Raw genomic sequence first — 19,580 nt, forward strand, 5'->3', positions numbered from 1 at the left:
CACCTGCCACGATGTTATATTGTAAGCCACATTGAGTCTGCAAATATAACATAGTAACATAGTAGATGACGGCAGAAAAAGACCTGCACGGTCCACCCAGTAAAAACTCACATGTGCCATTTTTTGTGTATACCTTACCTTGATTTGTACCTGTCTTTTTCAGGGCACAGACCGTATAAGTCTGCCCAGCACTATCCCCACCTTCCAACCACCAGCCCCGCCTCCCACCACCGGCTCTGGCACAGACCGTATAAGTCACACTATCCCCACCTCCCAACCAGCAGCCCTGCCTCCCACCACCAGCTAAGCTTCTGGGGATCCCTTCCTTCTGCGGATTCCTTTTTGTTTATCCCACGCATGTTTGAATCCAGTTACCATTTTCCTCTCCACCACCTCCCGCGGGAGGGCATTCCAAGCATCCACCACTCTCTCCGTGAAAAAATACTTCCTGACATTTTTCTTGAGTCTGCCCCCCTTCAATCTCATTTCATGTCCTCTCGTTCTACTGCCTTACCATCTCCGGAAAAGGTTTGTTGCGGATTCATACCTTTCAAATATTTGAACGTCTGTGGGAAAATGTGGGATACAAATGCAACAAATAATAATAAAATAATAATTAGTGCCAATTGCCATAAGACACTAATTGGAATTTATACACACAACTGTAGCAACATGATGCACGTAAATTCTAAGTCACATAGCTGAAAAGGGACTGGCCATTGGCATAGAATGTGCAGGTCATGAGCATTTCTCAAAGACACGAGTTATTATAGAATACACCTGGTCTGTGCCTAATTTAGGCGTCGGGATTTACACCAAATTTTACTTGGCCTACAACTAAATTTAGCTGCATGGACAGGCACTTGGCGTATTCTATAATCCATGTAGAAATTTAGGATATTCTATAAATGCCTGAAGTTAGGTGTACTTTATAGAATACATGTAAGTATTTTTTTAGCACAGATTTTTCAGGCACCATATATAGAACCTAGTCCTAAATGTGAAAATGTGCAAGTGTGAAGACAAATGGAATGTAAAATTATGTCTTAACTGATAATTTTCTCTCTTTGAGCTGCAGCAGATGGATCCATGAACCGGTGGGTTATGTCCGTCTACCAGCAGGTGGAGATAGAGATTACTAACTGAAGTGAGTGATACTGGATGACCAGCCCCTCCATCAGCCAATGTATGTCTCATCACAAAACAGAACCCAGAAACAAACCAGAAACCTTCCTCGCCAATGAGAACCATAGCAGTCATAAGAGAACTGCAATTTATAACAAATTGAATTTTAGATTCCGCTGCTTGGCTCTTATGTCTGTGTTCTCTGTTTTTATTTTATTTTGTACCTAAGCAAAAAGGAACAAAACATACAGCAGCTAAAGAATTGCAATGGTAAACAAGGGAGGGATCCTGGATTCATCTGCAGCAGCTAAAGTAAAGAAAATCAGGTAAGACAATTTTACCTTCCTTAGCGCAGGCAGATGAATCCATGAACTGTTGGGATGTACCAAAGCAATCACTAGAAGGGGAGGGAACCTGTCACCCCCCCCCCCCCCCCGAGCCAACACCACCACTCCAAAAGAAGCGCCTGACCTGGTGGCCATATCCATTCTATAATACCTCGAAAAAGTGTGCAACGAGGTGGCCCAAGTAGCTGCCCAACAGATCTCATCCAGGGACAGAACAGATGTAAGGTAGTAGGTTTCGAAGCCATATCACTGCGTCGGGGACCTGAAAGGAGAACAAACAGATGGTCTGTCTGCCGAAACTCATTAGACATCTGTAAGCAGCGAAGTATTCGACACACATCCAAGAGTCAAAGCTTCCCAAAATCCACAGGATAATTCTCCTCCCAAAATTTGAAAAAGAGGCTGATTAAGATGAAAAGGCGAATGACCTTTGGCAAAAAGGAGAGAACAGTCCACAAGGTTACCCCAGATTCTGAAAATTGCAAAAAGGGATCACAATATGACAGGGCTTGAATCTCCAGGATCCTACAGAAGCCTTCCACAAAGGCACAAAAGGCGCCCCTTGCAATGCCTGAAGGACTAAATTAAGGTTCCAGGCCAGACAGGGCCAACACAAAGGAGGACTCAGACAAACACCACCTCACAAGAAATGCACCACATCGGGATGAGCAACCAGGGATGAACTAGACACCCATCCCCGAACAGGCCAGGGCCGCAACCTGCATCTGAAGCAAATTATAGCCTAACCCTTTCTGCAAACCATCATGCAAGAAGGCCAACAGTTGAGCTATGGAAAGCCATGCAAAGGCAACTATGCAAAAGCCTCACACCACACAACAAAGACACGCCAAACACGGACATACACAGTCGAGCTATCACTCTGAGTAGCCCTTTTTCCACAAACGTGCCAGCTCAAGAACCAGACTCTAAGACCAAAGTGGCAGGGATCCTCTATCTGAACTGGCCAACGATGAAGACCGAGTCATACTGGAAGCCAAAAAGGCAGTTCCATCAGAAGCCAAACTAAGTCCGCATACCAAGGGCGTCGAGGCCAATCTGGAGCCACCAGAATGACCCATCATGTGTTCTGCCCGATCCTCAGCAGGACCCGTCCCCGATCACGGGCCACAGCAGAATAACATACAGAAGTGTTCCCTATGGCCAGGGATGAAGAAGGGATGCCTTTCGTTTGCTGCTGCTGATGAGCACCTTAGCATTCGCCTGGGTCGCTCTTAGATCTATCAATGGTGCGCCCCATTTCTGGCAAATCAACCAAAACATCTCCACAGACAGTTTCCATTCTGTTGGCTCCAGAACATGACGGCTGAGAAGATCCACTTGCACATTGCTCTGACCCACAATGTGCACCACTGGCAAACATAAAAGGTGGGCTGCCCACTGGAGGCAGCAATTCGCCTTGGCCGCAACAGCCAGACTAAGTGCCAGCCTGACAATTGATGTAAGCCACCGTGGTTGTGTTGTCCGAAAACACATGAACTGCCCTGTCAACAAATCCTGGAACACTCGCAAGGTGTTCAAGACCGTATGCAGTTCCAGACGATTGATCGGTCAAGCTGCTTCTATCACCGATCAAGTCCCCTGCGCACAGCAGTGGAGGCAATGAATCCTCCAACCTGGCATCTGTCACCACGACCACCCGCCTCAGAGATGCCTGAGACATGCTCTTCTGCAAATGGGGGTCACAAGGCCATCAGTCCATACTGCGCCGAGCCCAGGAAAGCCATCGCCGATAATCCTGAGAGACCGGCAACCATCTGCTCAGCAGCAAGGACTGAACAAGCTGCATGTGCACCCTAGCCCATGGTACTACCCTTCAGGGTCGCAGCCAAGAAGCCCAACACCTGAATGTAGTCCCTGGCCCGGGAACTCGACAACCGCAGAAGGCTGAAAATCAGAGTGGAGCTTGACCCTCCTCTCCCCTGGCAAGAATACATGGTCTAGAGTCATGTCAAGGTGAGCCCCAAGGCAGTCCAAAGTTTGAGAAGGGACTAGATGGCTCTTGAGGAGGTTGATAACCCAGCACAATGACCTGGTCGGTGGCCCTGTGACTCTCCAGCAGAAACCACTCGAGTCAACCAGTCATCCAGGTAGGGATGGACTCCGATTCCTTCTTTCCATATGAGCACTGCCACGACCAGCATAACAATGGAAATGGCCCACAGAGCAGTAGATAAAGGACAGCACATGAAACTGGAAAGGACATCCAAGAATTGCAAAACGTGGGAAGTGCTGATGCGGTGGCCAAATGGATATATGTAGATAAGCCTCCTTGAGATCCAACGCTGTCAGAAACTCTCCTGGCTGAACTGCCATTATGAAGGATCACAGTGTTTCCATGCGAAAATGCCGGACTTTCAAGAACGGATTTACTTTATGGAGATCAAGGATAGGCCACACGGAGTCCCCGTTTCGAGGTACCATAAAATACATGGAATACTGCCCCACGTGTCTTGAGAGGTGGGACGGGAACCACTGCCCAAGATCCAACAGGGATCGGAGAGTGGCCTTGACTGCTGCCCGTTTGGAAGCGGTAGGTCAGCAAAACTCCAAAAATCACCACCTACGGGCAAAGCAAACTCTAGCTTGTAGCCATCTCTGATAATATCCAGGACCCATTGATCTGACGTGATCTTGGCCCACTCTTCGTAGAAGAGAGTCAGCCGACACCCTATCTTGTACCGAAGAGTGGACCGGTGATCCATCATTGAGAAGAGCAGTCTGCAATTCCTGGACACATGGAGTTGGCCACGGACCATTTATCTCCTCAAAAGGGAGGACACTGCTGGAAATGGGGCTATTGAAAATTAGTCACAGGACAACCTGGGCAATAAAGACGAGCCTCTCTCAGATGAAGCGACGCAGGCCTGGTACGTGAAGCTGATTTGGACCTGTCCTCCAGGAGGCGTTGACCCTTGGAGTCCCCCAAATCCTTCACAATATTTTCTAAATCCTCTCTAAAGCAAAGCTTGCCCCAAAAAGGCAACCGAGTGAACTGTTGCTTGGATGCCAAATCTGCCGTCCAATGGCACAGCCACAACAACCGGCGAGAAGAAACCGCCAGCAAAATCTGTTTGGCACAAGTCCAGACCAGGTCATAAAGAGAGTCAGCTAGATCCATGTGGGGTACAACGGATCCACATCTGGGTCTTGCTCCAGAGCCTGTTGAAGCCAACTAAGGCACACCCTGACTGCATACGAGGTACAAATCGAGGCCTAGAGAGCCAACGCGGACACCTCAAAGGTACACTTCAGGGAAGCCTCCAGGCGCCGGTCCTGCATATCCTTGAGTGCCACACCCCCTTCAATTGGGAATATAGTCTTCACAGTGATCGCCGTCACCAGAGCATCCACAGTAGGGAGAACAAACTTGTCCGCCTGGTCTGAAACCACCGGATAAAGACAGACCATCACCTTGGACACTGAGGCTTCTCTCAGGGTCCAACCACTGAGCTGAAATAAGGTCCTGTATGGCCTCGTGGACCGGGAACGCCTTAGAAGGCTTCTGTGTGCTGGACATTTTAGGACTGAGGCGGCAGCCTGTGCTTACTACTACTACTACTTAGCATTTCTATAGCGCTGCCAGGGTTACGCAGCGCTGTACAAGTTTAAACATGGGGAAGGACGGTCCCTGCTCAAGAGAGCTTACAATCTAAATGTAACAAACTATGTAGTCAGTGTAGGTATCATGAATGGGGAAGGTGGTTAGGCGCCAAAAGCAAGGGAGAAGAGATGGGCTTTGAGTAAGGACTTGAAAATGGGCAGGGAGGGCGCATGGCGTATGGGCTCGGGAAGTCTGTTCCAGGCATAAGGTGATGTGAGGCAGAAGGGGCGGAGTCTGGAGTTAGCGGTGGTGAAGGGTACAGATAGGAGTGATTTATTCTGAGAGCGGAGGTTACGGGTGGGAACATACGGGGAGAGGAGGGTAGAGAGGTAATGGGGGGCTGCAGATTGAGTGCACTTGAAGGTCAATAGGAGAAGCTTGAACTGTATACGGTAGCGGATCGGGAGCCAGTGAAGCGACTTGAGGAGAGGGGTGATATGAGAGTATCAGTTCACGCGGTAGATAAGACGTGCGGCAGAATTTTGGACAGATTGAAGGGGGCATAGGTGGCTAAGCGGGAGGCCAGCGAGGAGAAGGTTGCAATAGTCAAGACGAGAGGTAACGAGCGAGTGGACGAGGGTTCGGGTGGTCTATTCAGAGAGGAATGGGCGAATTTTGCTAATATTAAAGAGGAAGAAGCTTAGCTGTCTGCTGGATATGGGCAGAGAAGGAGAGGGAGGAGTCGAAAATGACTCCGAGATTGCGGGTTGAAGAGACGGGGAGGATGAGGGCATTGTCAACAGAGATGGAAAGTGGGGGAAGAGGAGAAGAGGGTTTGGATGGAAAGACAAGGAGCTCAGTCTTTGCCATGTTCAGTTTCAGATGCCGGTTGGACATCCAGGCAGCGATGTCTGAGAGGCAGGCCGAAACTTTGGCCTGGGTTTCGACTGTGATGTCGGGAGTGGAGAGGTAAAGCTGGGTGTCATCAGCATACAGATGATACTGGAAACCATGTGATGAGATCAGCAAGCCCAGGGAAGAGGTGTATATCGAGAAAAGAAGCGGTCCAAGGACAGATCCTTGAGGAACCCCAACAGAGAGCGGGACGGGGGTGGAAGAAGAACCATTAGAAAATACTCTGAAGGTGCGTTGGGAAAGATACGAAGAGAACCCGGAGAGGATGGAGCCCTGGAACCCGAATGAGGACAGTGTGTCAAGAAGTAAATTATGATTGACTGTGTCAAAGGCAGCAGATAGGTCGAGGAGGATGAGGATGGAGTAGTGACCTTTGGATTTGGCAAGGAACAGGTCATTGCTTCAGGGTCAGCTATATTTAGGGCCATTAAAGCGTTGCTCCTCCTGCACCAATTCACTCTCCTCCAACTCATCTACCCACAAGGGGTGGAGGGAATCCCCTGAAAATGCAGCCAGGGAAAGCAAAGGAGTACCGGGGCACAACGTTGCCCCTTCTGATAGAGGTAAGCTGCCTCCTCTGAGTGTGGTCCCCAGGAGCAGAGTTAAGCACCTGTTCCAAAACCTCAACAGAGCTGCCTGAGGGCACAGAAAGACTCTGAATCTGAGGCAGGGCTCTCTAGCATATATTCTAGCCAAACTCCGGGGAGAATGCATTCCCGGAGCCGACATCAGAGCCCCGCAGTGCTAAAGGTAAAATCCACTGCCCAGTGCAATGGCTCCGAAACTGCCGTCTGCTAACTGGCAGGAGTGGCGTTGGGCGCAGCAAAATGGCACATGCACTCATGCCATCAGTGTGGGAAACAGAAGCCTCCGAAGCGGGAATGTTCTCACCCAGCAAGGGCTTTGAATAGCCCGCCGAACAAAGCCCCACTGTGTATTTTTTCTTACTGCATCGAGAACACTGTTTTACTGCCTCTGCCGCCATCCCAATGCTCACACTGCAGGAAGAAGGGAAATAAACAAGGCACTCACCAAAAGAAGCGGCCCGGGCAGAACACTGTACCTCTCAGAAAGAATCTGCCAACCGGACAGGCAGTCTAGCAAAGGCACCCTGCTGGAGAAAGGACTCTGAAAGCACTGTGTGTGCTGCTCCTGTTCTCCTTTTCTTTTAATTCCAGCTGCACGGCTTTTTTTTTTTTTTTTTTTTGTGGTGAGGAAGGTTACAGCTAGCAGCCAACACTGGGAGGCAAGGGAACACAGGGAGAGGCAGGGACCCAAAGGCCAGTCATGCAGAGACTCAAAGTAACCCAGGAGATGCTCCAAAGGTGAAGAATCCAGAAGCTGGTAAGAAGTCGTCCACCACCTCCTGGAGACAGAGATATACTGGCTTATGGAGGGGTTGGTCATCCAGTTAGTAATCACTATCTCCACCTGCTGGTAGATGGACATAACCCACCAGTTCATGGATTCATCTGCTGCCTGCGCTAAGGAACTCTAGTTATGAAACACAATTTAACTCAGTCACATTTAGCATGTTCTACTGTACTGCAATATTACTGGAGAAACAGTAGAATATTTGAAAACCTCTTAAAATGTAGCAGGTGGTGAGAAAATAGACAATAGAGAAAAAAAACATAACACACTAGACACTAAATAACAGTTTTATTTTGTACCTACAAAAGAAAAAGCAGTATAAAAAGGCAACATATAACTGGAAATTAGCTTGCCAAAAATAAGAGAAACAAAACTAGAAGTTAAACAAATGAAAGTATCCTAAAAGCTAAATGTATCCTTGAGTAGACCAGTATTTGGTTTGCAAACATGGCATAAAGATATTACAATGGGAATGCATTTCAGCAAATTCTCAATGCTTCTGCTGTTTAGTAAAACAGGATAAGAAATGATCGTTTATGGGGAATCCCAGTCTCTAACTCCCTTAAGAGCACCTTCTTTTAAAATACACTTGTGCACAATTAGTGACAATACTTACTTTTACGACTTTATGGAATCAAGAGCAATTAGTCACTACATTATGTCAGAAAGATACTCCAACTTGAAAAATTAGTGCTCTACACAATGAAACACATTTAATGCCGTTGTTAAACTATTTACAAAACAGATTTTTAAACGCTTGCCAGTGCAAGTGCACAAATGATAAAAAGGGGCAACAGCAGCCTCTGAAAGCAGCCTGTCAGAAAGATGTTCCCAACCATGCACCTAGCTACACTGGAGTCAATAGAGCCTACCTTTAGCAATCCCAACACAGTACAATGGTTTAGATAAGCAGTATCTAACAGCTCAAAGTGGGACAAAATAGCTTATTTCATGCCATTATAGAAATGTGAAAAACTAGTATAAAAAAATATAATGCTGTTCATTCAATGATTCTAAAAAATTGACCTCCATAATTAAAAAGGGGAGGGGTATAATTAAGTGAGAATCATCTATCCCAAGGTACTAGCTGCTTCTGCTAACACAACCCTACCTGTAAACTGCACACACACACACATCAAAAAGAGAGAAGAAATGTTCTTCCCATTCTTCGATTTTCAGAAATGGAATCTTTTTTTTCTCCATACAACAATCTTAATAGTTTGACCAAGCTTGTACTGCCAAATGCATTTAAAGTAAAGGACCCTTTCCTTCATTTAGGGAGGAACAGAGAGGGAGGTAAGTGGAGCATAAAAATGTCAACTTACTCACACTAATCTTGGGAACATATTGTGCAAAATCTCTCCAGGAGAGAGGTAATAAAGTATTTAATAAAACCCCATCATTAAAGCAAACCTGGAAGAATGTCTTTTACTATAGGGAAAGTAAAACACACCACCCACCTCAGCCTGAAAAAGACATTCAAATTAAAAATTTAAAACCTGTCCAAAAATCTTACCCCCCCTCCTCACCAAAAAAAAAAACAAAAAAAAAACTACTATGCCTGTGCCTCCATTCTTGCAGAGTACTACCTACCTGGAAAAATCTGTGAGGATCGTCCAACAGAAAGTTACAGAATCTACTCCATTTTTTTAAACCATCCAAACCATTTATGAGATTTTAAACCACCCTTACTTCCTGCATCTTGAACTTGTTATTGACCCTACTATATTTCGCTTGGCTACCTTCTTTCAATTTTTAGCACTACAGCTTTTCACATTGCAGAGTCACTATCCACAGCAAAGTATCAATTAGTCTCAAATATGTTACCACAAGTCTAAGTCCCTTCTTCATCCTCACACTCTTCAGACCCTTGCTATATTTTACCGCTTTTGTCCTCTGCTTATTATGTAGCTTATTTAGAAGTCCCACCTCCTTACACCATTACTGTTTTTTTCAGGAAATGGTTACCAAGTTTTAAGTTACCTCCACAAAATTCAGAAATAAAATTCTAGCTGCTGAGGACTGCAGGACTCAACCACAATATTAGACAAGTAAGGAACTGCTAAAGAAGAGGCTCATAAGATAAAACAAGACGACTTTAAAAAAAAAAAAAAAATAAAGCACAAAGCCACAGTAATTTGGTATATATTACAAAAGAATATGCCTGTGAAGAACAAAGAAAACACTATTTACAATAAAAAGCAAAGCCAAAGGAATAGTATACTGAATAAACCTGTGAAGAAAAATGTAATTCAAAAAGGGCACCTACCTAAGTGGCTTAAGGTTGCTCAAGTTTCTACTAACGTTATCTTTTCTCTCCAATACTCCCCCCCCCCCTTCTCTAAATCTCCGCCAGCAACCAACAAGCCTGCTAATGAACTCATCAGAACTAAGGTGCTAGGTACCATCATCAGATCGTCATGTCCAAAAGAGAGCATTTAACATTAAACATACGCACACAATGACATCTAGTGGGTGGGCAGGTGTTTGTATTAGCATTCTTCCACTTTCACTATGAAAGCTAGATCATCACAAGAGAAAAATAATTGTAGAAAAAAAATACAGAAGTTATAATGAAAAGAAAATATGCTATTAAGTAGCTATTTAAATACAGAGCAAAAGAGAAAATAAACTCTCCAAAGCCTAACTACTGTTGTGGTATCATTTCCGTGAAGGAGGGGGAGGTGGTGGGGGTGGAGGTGGATACTGGTAGGTGGTTTGTCCCATATAATTCATCATATTATTAGCGGGAGGCTGAGGAAACTGCTGAGACATCAGCGGCTGCGGCGGCTGGTTTGATCGTCCCACACCACCGTACTGCTGCTGGCCAGAGCCTTGAGAGTTTCTCCCACTCCCAGAGGAGCTGCCACCACCACTACCACCAGTGGCTCCATAAGTTCCGGAGCTGTAATCTTGGGTCCCATAGCCACTCCCACCAAAGCTGCCCCCTCCTCCATAGCTGCCTTGATTGTAGCCATATTGGTTCTGTTGTGTCCCAAATCCAGTGTTCTGATTCCCATAAGCAGAGCTATAATTTTGGCGACCTGCTTGGTCTCGATTGTCAGCTCCATTACTGTATGCTCCACGGTCACCAGTAGTGCCTCTGTCTCTGTCTCGAAAGCTACCGCCACCAGCCTGGTCTCGCCTTTCCTTGTTGCCCCGAAGTCTACGATCACACTCCTCTTGATACATCATATTTGGATTGTTGGCTGTGGGAATACGATAGCGTGATCGACCCCCTATAAGGAAAAGAAAAGCTCTGAGTATTACACACACAGGGGACAGGGGCTGATGCTGAGCTTCAGTGCATGCGCTGCACAAAACTTTTATTTCCAATGCAGTAAAATAATTGAATGGAGGTGCCATTTACTACATCAGGCAGAAATGTTTTGTTTTGATGTTTCCGCAGGGCTCACCTGCTAATTTAATTTTGGCATTTACAATCTGCTTACCCATCAAATTAAAGACAGAGGACAATTACACATTATAAGCAGGTACTTTTCTCTGTCCCTAGGGGGTTCACAATCTTGGTTTGTACCTGAGGCAATGGAGGGTTAAGTGACTTGCCCAGGGTCACAAGGAGCTATAGGGGGAATTGAACCCAGAATCAAAGCCTGCTGCAATCCTCCTCTGTTCACTTACAGCTCTTGTTAACCATGCACTGCTGCCTTTGGTAGTTTTCTGCATTATGATGGATTAGCAAGCAGCAAATTGGCAAGAAATGGTTTTAGTTGATCTGGCTCACCAAAATATATCTATTCCTTTGATACTTAAGCAAAGCACTTACAGGGGAAACGGAGGAAAACCTAAACTGTCATCTGAAGAGCCTGTGACTGCAAAACTAAAAATGATTTCCGCCCTCCCTGAGGGCTATGAGAAACATCTACAAAAATGTCATGTTGCCCTTTTGAGTCATTCTTTGAGCATGAGAGCCCAAAAAAAGTGTGTGTGTGTGTGTGTGTGGGGGGGGGGGGGGGGGGGGGGGCTGTTTTATCTAGTGACTGCTCTGGGTATGCTTTTCCCTGTTTATTTGATGTAAAAGTACATCATTAGTTGTTGCCCTTCTTAAGTCACACAGTAAAATTACTCCTGCCCTTCTAATCTCCCTGTTCAAAGCTTCACAGGTTAAGTGGTGTGATTCAAAGGGATCTCCTAATTGTCAACAGTTGAGGAATTCAAGACCTAACTAAAAAAAAAAAAAAAAAATACAAAATCTTGTTTAAAATATCAAGTGCAATCCTTCCAGTTCTGAATAAGCTCCCAGTGTAAATCTTCAAGGAGCCAGGCTTATGCTCCATAGCTAATAACCTCATTGTGTGGATACAGGTAACGTTAACCCTTTCCGTGCTCCCCCAAGTGTCACATGCACATAAGAGTTTGACCGCTCTAGATCAGCATGGATTCTTTTCTGCCTCAGAAGAATGGTGTGTATTCAGGATGGGGGATGCTGAATGATAGAAGTCTCACAGTCAAAATTGCAACATAACATAACCTTATGTGTCCATTAACTTTAACATTTCAAAGCACTGGTCCTCTTTCTGACAAAGTTTGGCTGTATCAGGTAGGATGTGGTTTCTTCACCAATGTGTCTCCTGGAAGCCCTCTCTCCACTACTTTCTGGCAAGGCCCCCAGGTTTAGTTCACCTGAGGCTCCCTCTAGATACACAGGGTGTACCATCTGGCTCTACCCTAGAATCCAAAGTATGCTTGGTTCCTCCCTCCAAAAGGCATACCGGGCCAGGGATAAACCAGAAATGTTTTTTTTTTTCCATCTTCTTTCCTGTCAGTGACATGAAGAAGGAAAAAACCCATTTCCCACTCCAAGCTGTCTGATACAGGGCGCCCCAAGGCCAAAGAAGCCCTCTACTAGAATACTTCCAGAGCTCCCCCCCCCCACAAAAAACAAACAAGCCCCAATACTAATAACTGATCCAGGAGTCATCTAGCAGTATCTCATTCCTCCCAACATCTTAGAAAACAGTGACACCTGACCTATAGTGGTATGTCATGATACACTACTATGGTCTGTCTGCCAAATAAGGGAGTGCTTCATTTGGCAGATTTACCCCTAATAGTGCATCCTAACTACCACTTGGGGGTCAGGTACTGCCATTTTCCAAGAAAGTATGAGGAGCAGCAGCTTGCTGCTAAAAACTTCCGTACCAGGTTAAATATTACTGGCCTACAAGAAGCAGGATGATGAAACACTGGAAGTTCTCTGGTTGAGAGCCTCTCTGATGTGGGGTGCCCAGGGCCAAGTAGCCATGGGAAGGGAGTCTGAACTGGACTAAAGATTCAGTGCTAGCAAGAAAAGTGAAATACTAAAATCTGATGCCTTAAAAATTTTTTTTTTTTTTTAATTAGAAGCCGTTATGGTTTCAGCCTCTAGCATGACCACTGCACTAAAATCTTACTAAATTATGAGTAAGATCACTGCAAGAAAAACAAGTAAGCTGCACTAAAGGATAGCACAGCTTATTACTTCAGCCCCTCATTCAGAGACAAATAATTTGTTTCTATTCAAGTTTACTGGGACAATTTCTGACAAGGGGGATGTAGCCACACTGTCTCACCATGGGCAACTTCATGGACAGATCCCATGTGCTGGAGCTCTCCTAAAGCTTCTTACCTGAAGCAGGTGTACTCCGAGGACAGCAGGCTGCATATTCTCACACGTGGGTGATGTCACGTCGGCCCCGGAGTATTTTTAGCAAAAAAAATCGCCACAAATCTCTTCTGGAGCGTTCCACCACGCGTGGCGCTCGCACTGCTTATGTGCGCACACGATTTCCTGCCCACCGCGCGGTCACGCTCCTCAGTTGAATCCAATAGATAAATAGAAAGACAACTCCAAAAAGGGAGGTGGGAGGGTTTGTGAGAATATGCAGCCTGCTGTCCTCGGGAGAACACCTGCTTCAGGTAAGAAACTTCGCTTTCTCCGAGGACAAGCAGGCTGATATTCTCACACGTGGGGTATCCCTGGCCCCTAGGCTCACTCAAAACAATAAACAATGGTCAATTGGACCTCGCAAGGGCGAGGGCATAACAGAGATTGACCTGAAACAAGAAACAACTAACTGAGAGTGCAGCCTGGAACAGAATAAAAATGGGCCTAGGAGGGTTGGAGTTGGATTCTAAACCCCAAACAGATTCTGCAGCACCAACTGCCCAAACCAACCGTCGCGTCGGCTATCCTGCTGAAGGCAGTAATGAGATGTGAATGTATGGACTGATGACCACATCGCAGCCTTGCAGATCTCTTCAATAGTGGCTGACCTGAGATGAGCCACTGACGCAGCCATGGCTCCTAACATTATGAGCCTTGACATGGCCCTCTAAAGTCAGCCCAGCTTGGGCATAAGTGAAGGAAATGCAATCTGCTAGCCTATTAGATATGGTGCGTTTCCTGACAGCAACTCCCCTCTTGTTGGGATTAAAAAAGATAAACAACTGGGCGGACTGTCTGTGGGGGCTTGTCCGCTCCACGTAAAAGGCCAGTGCTCTTTTGCAGTCCAAAGTGTGCAGCTTGCTTTCGCCAGGACTTGTATGAGGGCGAGGAAAAAATGTTGGCAAGACAATTGGTTCAGATGGACCTCCGACACCACCTTTGGCAGGAACTTAGGGTGCGTGAGGAGGACTACTCTATTTTTTTTTTAATTCCTTTATGATTTTAACAAACTTTTACAAGCATTAAACTTGTAATTAGAAACAGCGAAAATACAAATAACATTCTCAATAATAGTCACATAATCATATTCAAATTTGATAATAAGCAGCAATTTAGCTATTGAGAATATAAAATTTTAAAACTAAAGAAGAAATATAAATTTACGCTTTCTTAGATCTCTAATTGTGAGGGGGGAGTTATGAAATCTGAGAAGTTATCAAACAAGAAAAAAGTTAAATAAACAAGGCTGACAGACCTCCAAAATTAACATTACTTCAATTGTTTAGAATCTATAAATGATTTAAGTTGTTCCGGCGCATAGAAAGTATACTTTGACCCAATTTAACCACGCATTTGCATGGATATGCCAGGAAAAAAGTTCCCCCAATATCAATTGTCCTCTTTTTCAATGTCAAGAAGGATTGTCTTTTCAATTGGGTTTGTTTAGTCACGTCAGGGAAAATCCACACTTTGGCTCCACAAAATTGAATGGAAAAGTTCCTAAAGTAAAGCCTTAAAATTGTGTTGAAATCCTGCTCAAATATCAAGGAAACTAACAGTGTAGCTCGCTCTATTATTTTCTCCGAGGATTGTTCTAATATTTCTGATATATTCTGTAAATCAAGCGAGGTATTACCAACGTCTTCCATTTCACCTCTAGGTTTAGGTATATAATATATCTTATTAACTGGTGGGATAGCATCTAGAGGAATCTTCAATATTTCATTCAGATATCTACGAAATGTTTCTACTGGTGCTACCCCCAGTAACTTGGGGAAATTTAAGAGGCGTAAATTTAGACGGCGATTGTAATTTTCCATCTGCTCAATTCTTCTCCGTATCTCGGTATCTTTAATGGCAGTATTCTTAAATTTTTTAAACAAGTCAACATCTTTTTGTATTGAAGCTACCTGTTCAAACATACCATGTTTCGCAGATTCAACAGTTATTTTTAATTCTTCAAACTTATTATTCAACGTGTGTACATCACCTGAGGATTTCTGTAAAGTAGCGTCCATACTTTCCAGCTTTGCCCAAATCGCCTCTAATGTCACCTCCGTTCTTTTCTCCGAACGAGAAACTCCTCCTTCGGGTCCCGGCGTCTGCTGTTGCAGCCCTAGGTCCTCGTCGGCCACCGACTCCAACACACTTCCGGAATTGGAGGGGTTTCCCTCTAGGGCTGCCTGCGTCGCTGGACAAAGTGGATTCGTTGAAAACGATGGTGGTGAGAGGGAAGTTTCATCTCCCGGCAGGAGATCTGCTTCTCCAGGTACTCCCGCTATGGGATCCTCTCCCTCTTGCTTTTTGGAGGTCCCGGGGAAGTAGCGTTCTAGGCTCGATTGGGCTGGGGAAGACGCTGAGTTGGGCAGAGGCACTATCCTCAGGGTTCCCTTGTGTTTAAGAATGCGGCATATTGATAAAGCTGAAATATCGCTGCCCAAGAAGTCAGAGCGTCCTATTAAACCTCCGGTTCTGCGGCCATCTTGGAACGCCCCCCGTTACTTCGGACTACTTTGTTATGATGAAATTTAAGATAAGGAGCATGAACCACTAGAGCCTGAAGCTCACTGACCCTACGAGCTGAAGTAACAGCCACCAAGAAAATGACCTTCCAGGTCAAGTACTTCAGATGGTAGGAATTCAGTGGCTCAAAAGGGGGTTTCATCAGCTGGGTGAGAACGACACTGAGATCCCATGACACTGGAGGAGGTTTGCTTTAAGGGGGTTTCATCAGCTGGGTGAGAACGACACTGAGATCCCATGACACTGGAGGAGGTTTGACAGGGGGCTTTGACAAAAGCAAACCTCTCATGAAGTGAACAACTAAAGGTTGTCCAGAGATAGGCTGATCTTCTACACGTTGATGATAAGCACTAATTGAACTAAGGTGAACTCTTACTGAGTTGGTTTTGAGACGAGACTCTGATAAGTGTAGAAGGTATTCAAGCAGGGTCTGTGTAGGACAAGAAAAAGGATCTAGGGCCCTGTCGTCACACCAGACGGCAAACCTCTTCCATTTAAAGGAGTAACACCTTTTAGTGGAATCTTTCCTGGAAGCAAGCAAGACTCGGGAGACAACCTCAGAAAGACTCAAGGAGGCGAATTCTAAGCTCTCAACATCCAGGCCGTGAGAGCCAGAGACTGGAGGTTGGGATGTAGAAGCGCCCCCTCATTCTGAGGGTTGGAAAACACTCCAATCTCCATGGTTCTTCGGGAAGATAACTCCAGAAGAAGAGGGAACCAGATCTGACAGGGCCAAAGGGGTGCTATCAGAATCATGGTCCCTTGATCTTGCTTGAGTTATAGAAGACCTGTCCCCCAATGAAGGAGAAAGGCATCCAACGTTAGCCTGCCGTGGGCCTGCAGTCTGGAACAGAACTGAGGGACCTTGTGATTGAGTTGAGTGGCAAAAAGATCCACCGAGGGGGTGCCCCACTCTCGGAAAATCTTTCTGGCTACAGCCATGTTCAGCGACCACTCGTGAGGTTGCATTATCCTGCTCAACCTGTCGGCCAGACTGTTTACGCCGGCTAGATAAATGGCTTGGAGACATATGCCGTGTTGGCGAGCCCAAAGCCACATCTGCACGACTTCCTGACACAGAGGGCGAGATCCGGTACCCCCTTGCTTGTTGAGGTAGTACATCGCAACCTGTGTTTGAATTAGAATAATTTGGTTGGGTAACCACTCTCTAAAAGCCTTTAGAGCATTCCAGATCGCGCACAACTCCAGGAGGTTGATCTGAAGACACTTTTCCTGAAGGGACCAAGCTCCTTGAGTATGAAGCCCATCTACATGCGCTCCCCATCCTAGGAGGGATGCATCAGTCGTCAGCACCTTTTGTGGCTGAGGAATTTGGAATGGGCATCCCAAGGTCAGACTGGATCGATCTGTCCACCACTGAAGGGCATTCCGAAAGTCGGTGGACAGCTGGATCACATCCTCTAGATCCCCTGTAGCTTGATACCACTGGGAAGCTAGGGTCCACTGAGCTGATCTCATGTGTAGATGTGCCATGGGAGTTACATGAACTGTGGAAGCCATGTGCCCCAGAAGTCTCAACATCTGCCGAGCTGTGATCTGCTGAGACGCTTGAACCCTGGAGACCAGAGACAGAAGGTTGTCTGCTCTTGGCTCGGGAAGATAGGCACAAGCTGTCTTCGTGCACAACAGAGCCCCTATGAATTCCAATTTTTGAACAGGCTTTAGATGGGACTTTGGGTAATTGATTACAAACCCTAGTAGCTCCAGCACTTGAATAGTCATCTGCATGGACTGTAAAGCTCCTGCCTGGGAGGTGCTCTTCACCAGCCAATCGGCGAGATAAGGGAACACATGCACTCCCAGTCTGCGTAGAGACGCTGCAACAACTGCCAGGCACTTGGTAAATACCCTGGGCGCAGACGCCAAGCCAAAGGGCAGCACATAGTACTGAAAGTGCTGTGTTCCCAGCCGAAACCGCAGATACTTCCTGTGAGCTGGAAGTATCGAAATGTGAGTGTAAGTATCCTTTAAGTCCATAGCCAATCGCTTTCCTGAATCATGGGAAGAAGGGTGCCCAGGGAAAGCATCTTGAACTTTTCTCGGACCAGATATTTGTTCAGGCCCCTTAGGTCTAGGATGGGACGCATCTCCCCCCCCCCCCCCCCCCCCCGGTTTTCTTTTCCACAAGGAAGTACCCGGAATAGAATCCCAGCCCTTCTTGCCCTGGTGGAACGGGCTTGACCGCATTGGCGTTGAGAAGGGTGGAGAGCTCCTCTGCAAGTACTTGCCTGTGATGAGAGCTGAAGGACTGAGCTCTCGGTGGGCAATTTGGAAGTTTGGATTCCAGACTGAGGGTGTATCCTAACCGGACTATTTGAAGAACCCACCTGTCGGAGGTTACAAGAGGCCACCTTTGTTGAAAAAATTTTAACCTCCCTCCAACAGGCAAATCGACCGGCATGGACACTTTGATAGCGGCTATGGTCAACTGGAGCCAGTCAAAAACCAGTCCCTGATTTTACTGGGGAGCTGCAGGGCCCTGCTTAGGTGCACGCTGTTGACGAGAACGAGTGCGCTGTGGCAGAGCCTGAACTGGCTGTCGAGAAGCAGGAGTGTACCTACGGCCCCTAGAGGCGTAGGAAGCACTTCTCTTCCCTTTAAAAAAACTTCCTAGATGAGGAAGTAGATGCAGAAGGCGCCCGGCGGGAGACAGAATCTATATCGTTATCACGCTGATAGAGATGATCAATCAACTCTTCAACCTTCTCTCCAAAAAGATGATCCCCCAGCAAGGGATATCCACAATCTTCTGCTGAGTCCTTTCCTCCAGGTTAGAGGCACGCACCCATGAGAGTCTGCGCATCACTATACCCATAGCAGAAAATCTGGATGTCACATCGCAAGTATCGTAAATGTCCCTGGACAGGAATTTGCGACACACCTTCTGCTGCCTGACCACTTGACGAAAAGGCTCGGCCTGCTCTGGCGGGAGCGCGTCAACCAAGCTCTCAAGCTGCCTCACTGAGTTCCGCAAATGGATGCTCGTAAAGAGCTGGTACAATTGGATTTTGGATGCGAGCATGCCAGCCTGATACGCCTTTCTCCCAAAAGAGTCCAAGGTTCTATGTTCTCGCCCCGGGGGCACCGAGGCAAAATTCCGAGAGCTCTTGGCCCTTCTGAGAGCGGAATCCACCACCGCAGAATCATGAGGCAACTGAGGCCGGACGAAACTGGGTTCCCCGTGGATCCGATACTGGGACTCAGCCTTTTTGGGGGATAGTTGGGCATGAAAGAGGCTTCATCACCATCATCTCCCAGTTCATCATCAGCACTTCCCTGAGAGTATCGGGAAAAGGAACTGTGGTAGAAGACTTACGTGGAGATGGATAATCCAGGACCTCGAGCAACTTGGCCCTGGGCTCATCCACAGTCTCCACAGGGAAGGGATTGGCCTCAGACATTTCCCGCACAAAAGATGAAAAAGACAAGCTCTCCGGAGGGGAGAGCTGCTTCTGAGGTGAAGGAGTTGAATCGGATGGAAGACCTAGAGAGTCCTCGGCAGAGAAAACTCCATGCCCGCCATCCTCATCAGATGAGTTATCATCGGATGGGGCTAACAGCTCAGAAAGAGCAGCCCGGATCCGAGCCCATCTCAACATAGAGATGCGGTGACCTCGATGAGGTTGTCGAGAAGTCAACTCCCCAAGAGACTCCTCCACCGATGGCAATGGAGAGTCGACCCGGGAGGCTGCCAACTCCGGTACCGCTTGAAGGAGGCCTCACTACAGGCAAAAGGCTAGGCGCCGCAGGAGCCTCCGGTGCCAGACGCAACTGGTGCAGCACTGTTTCCATAAAATCTGGAAACAAAGCCTTGATGCGCTCATCAAGAGAAGCTGTCGAGGAAGGCTTCGATGCTGATGTGGGGCTGTGGAGGCAGAATCTACAGGGATCTGGGAGCTGGTACCGGGCTGCTAGATGACCGTCGCGCCGACACCTCCATCACAGAGGGAGAGCGATCCTCTCGGCGTCGATGCTTCTCGGGTGCCGAATGCTTCGACGACCCGGAGCTCCCGGTACCGTGTAGAGAAGGAGAACGATGACAGTG

The 19,580-nt window shown here is 46.7% G+C and overlaps 1 protein-coding gene across 1 annotated transcript in view; it reads right to left on the minus strand.

Annotated features, from left to right (window-relative positions):
• Nucleotides 1–9,270: 9,270 nt before the first annotated feature.
• DDX17 (DEAD-box helicase 17) overlaps nucleotides 9,271–19,580 on the minus strand; it is a 277,343-nt gene continuing 267,033 nt past the window's right edge. The window contains exon 13 of the mRNA XM_030210742.1: nucleotides 9,271–10,562. Coding sequence (XP_030066602.1) covers nucleotides 9,985–10,562 — 578 coding nt within the window. The 3' untranslated portion in view covers nucleotides 9,271–9,984. The remainder of the gene's footprint in view (nucleotides 10,563–19,580) is intronic.

The sequence above is a fragment of the Microcaecilia unicolor genome, chromosome 1 (genome assembly GCF_901765095.1).
Source record: "Microcaecilia unicolor chromosome 1, aMicUni1.1, whole genome shotgun sequence".
In the NCBI taxonomy this organism is placed as follows: Eukaryota; Metazoa; Chordata; class Amphibia; order Gymnophiona; family Siphonopidae; genus Microcaecilia; species Microcaecilia unicolor.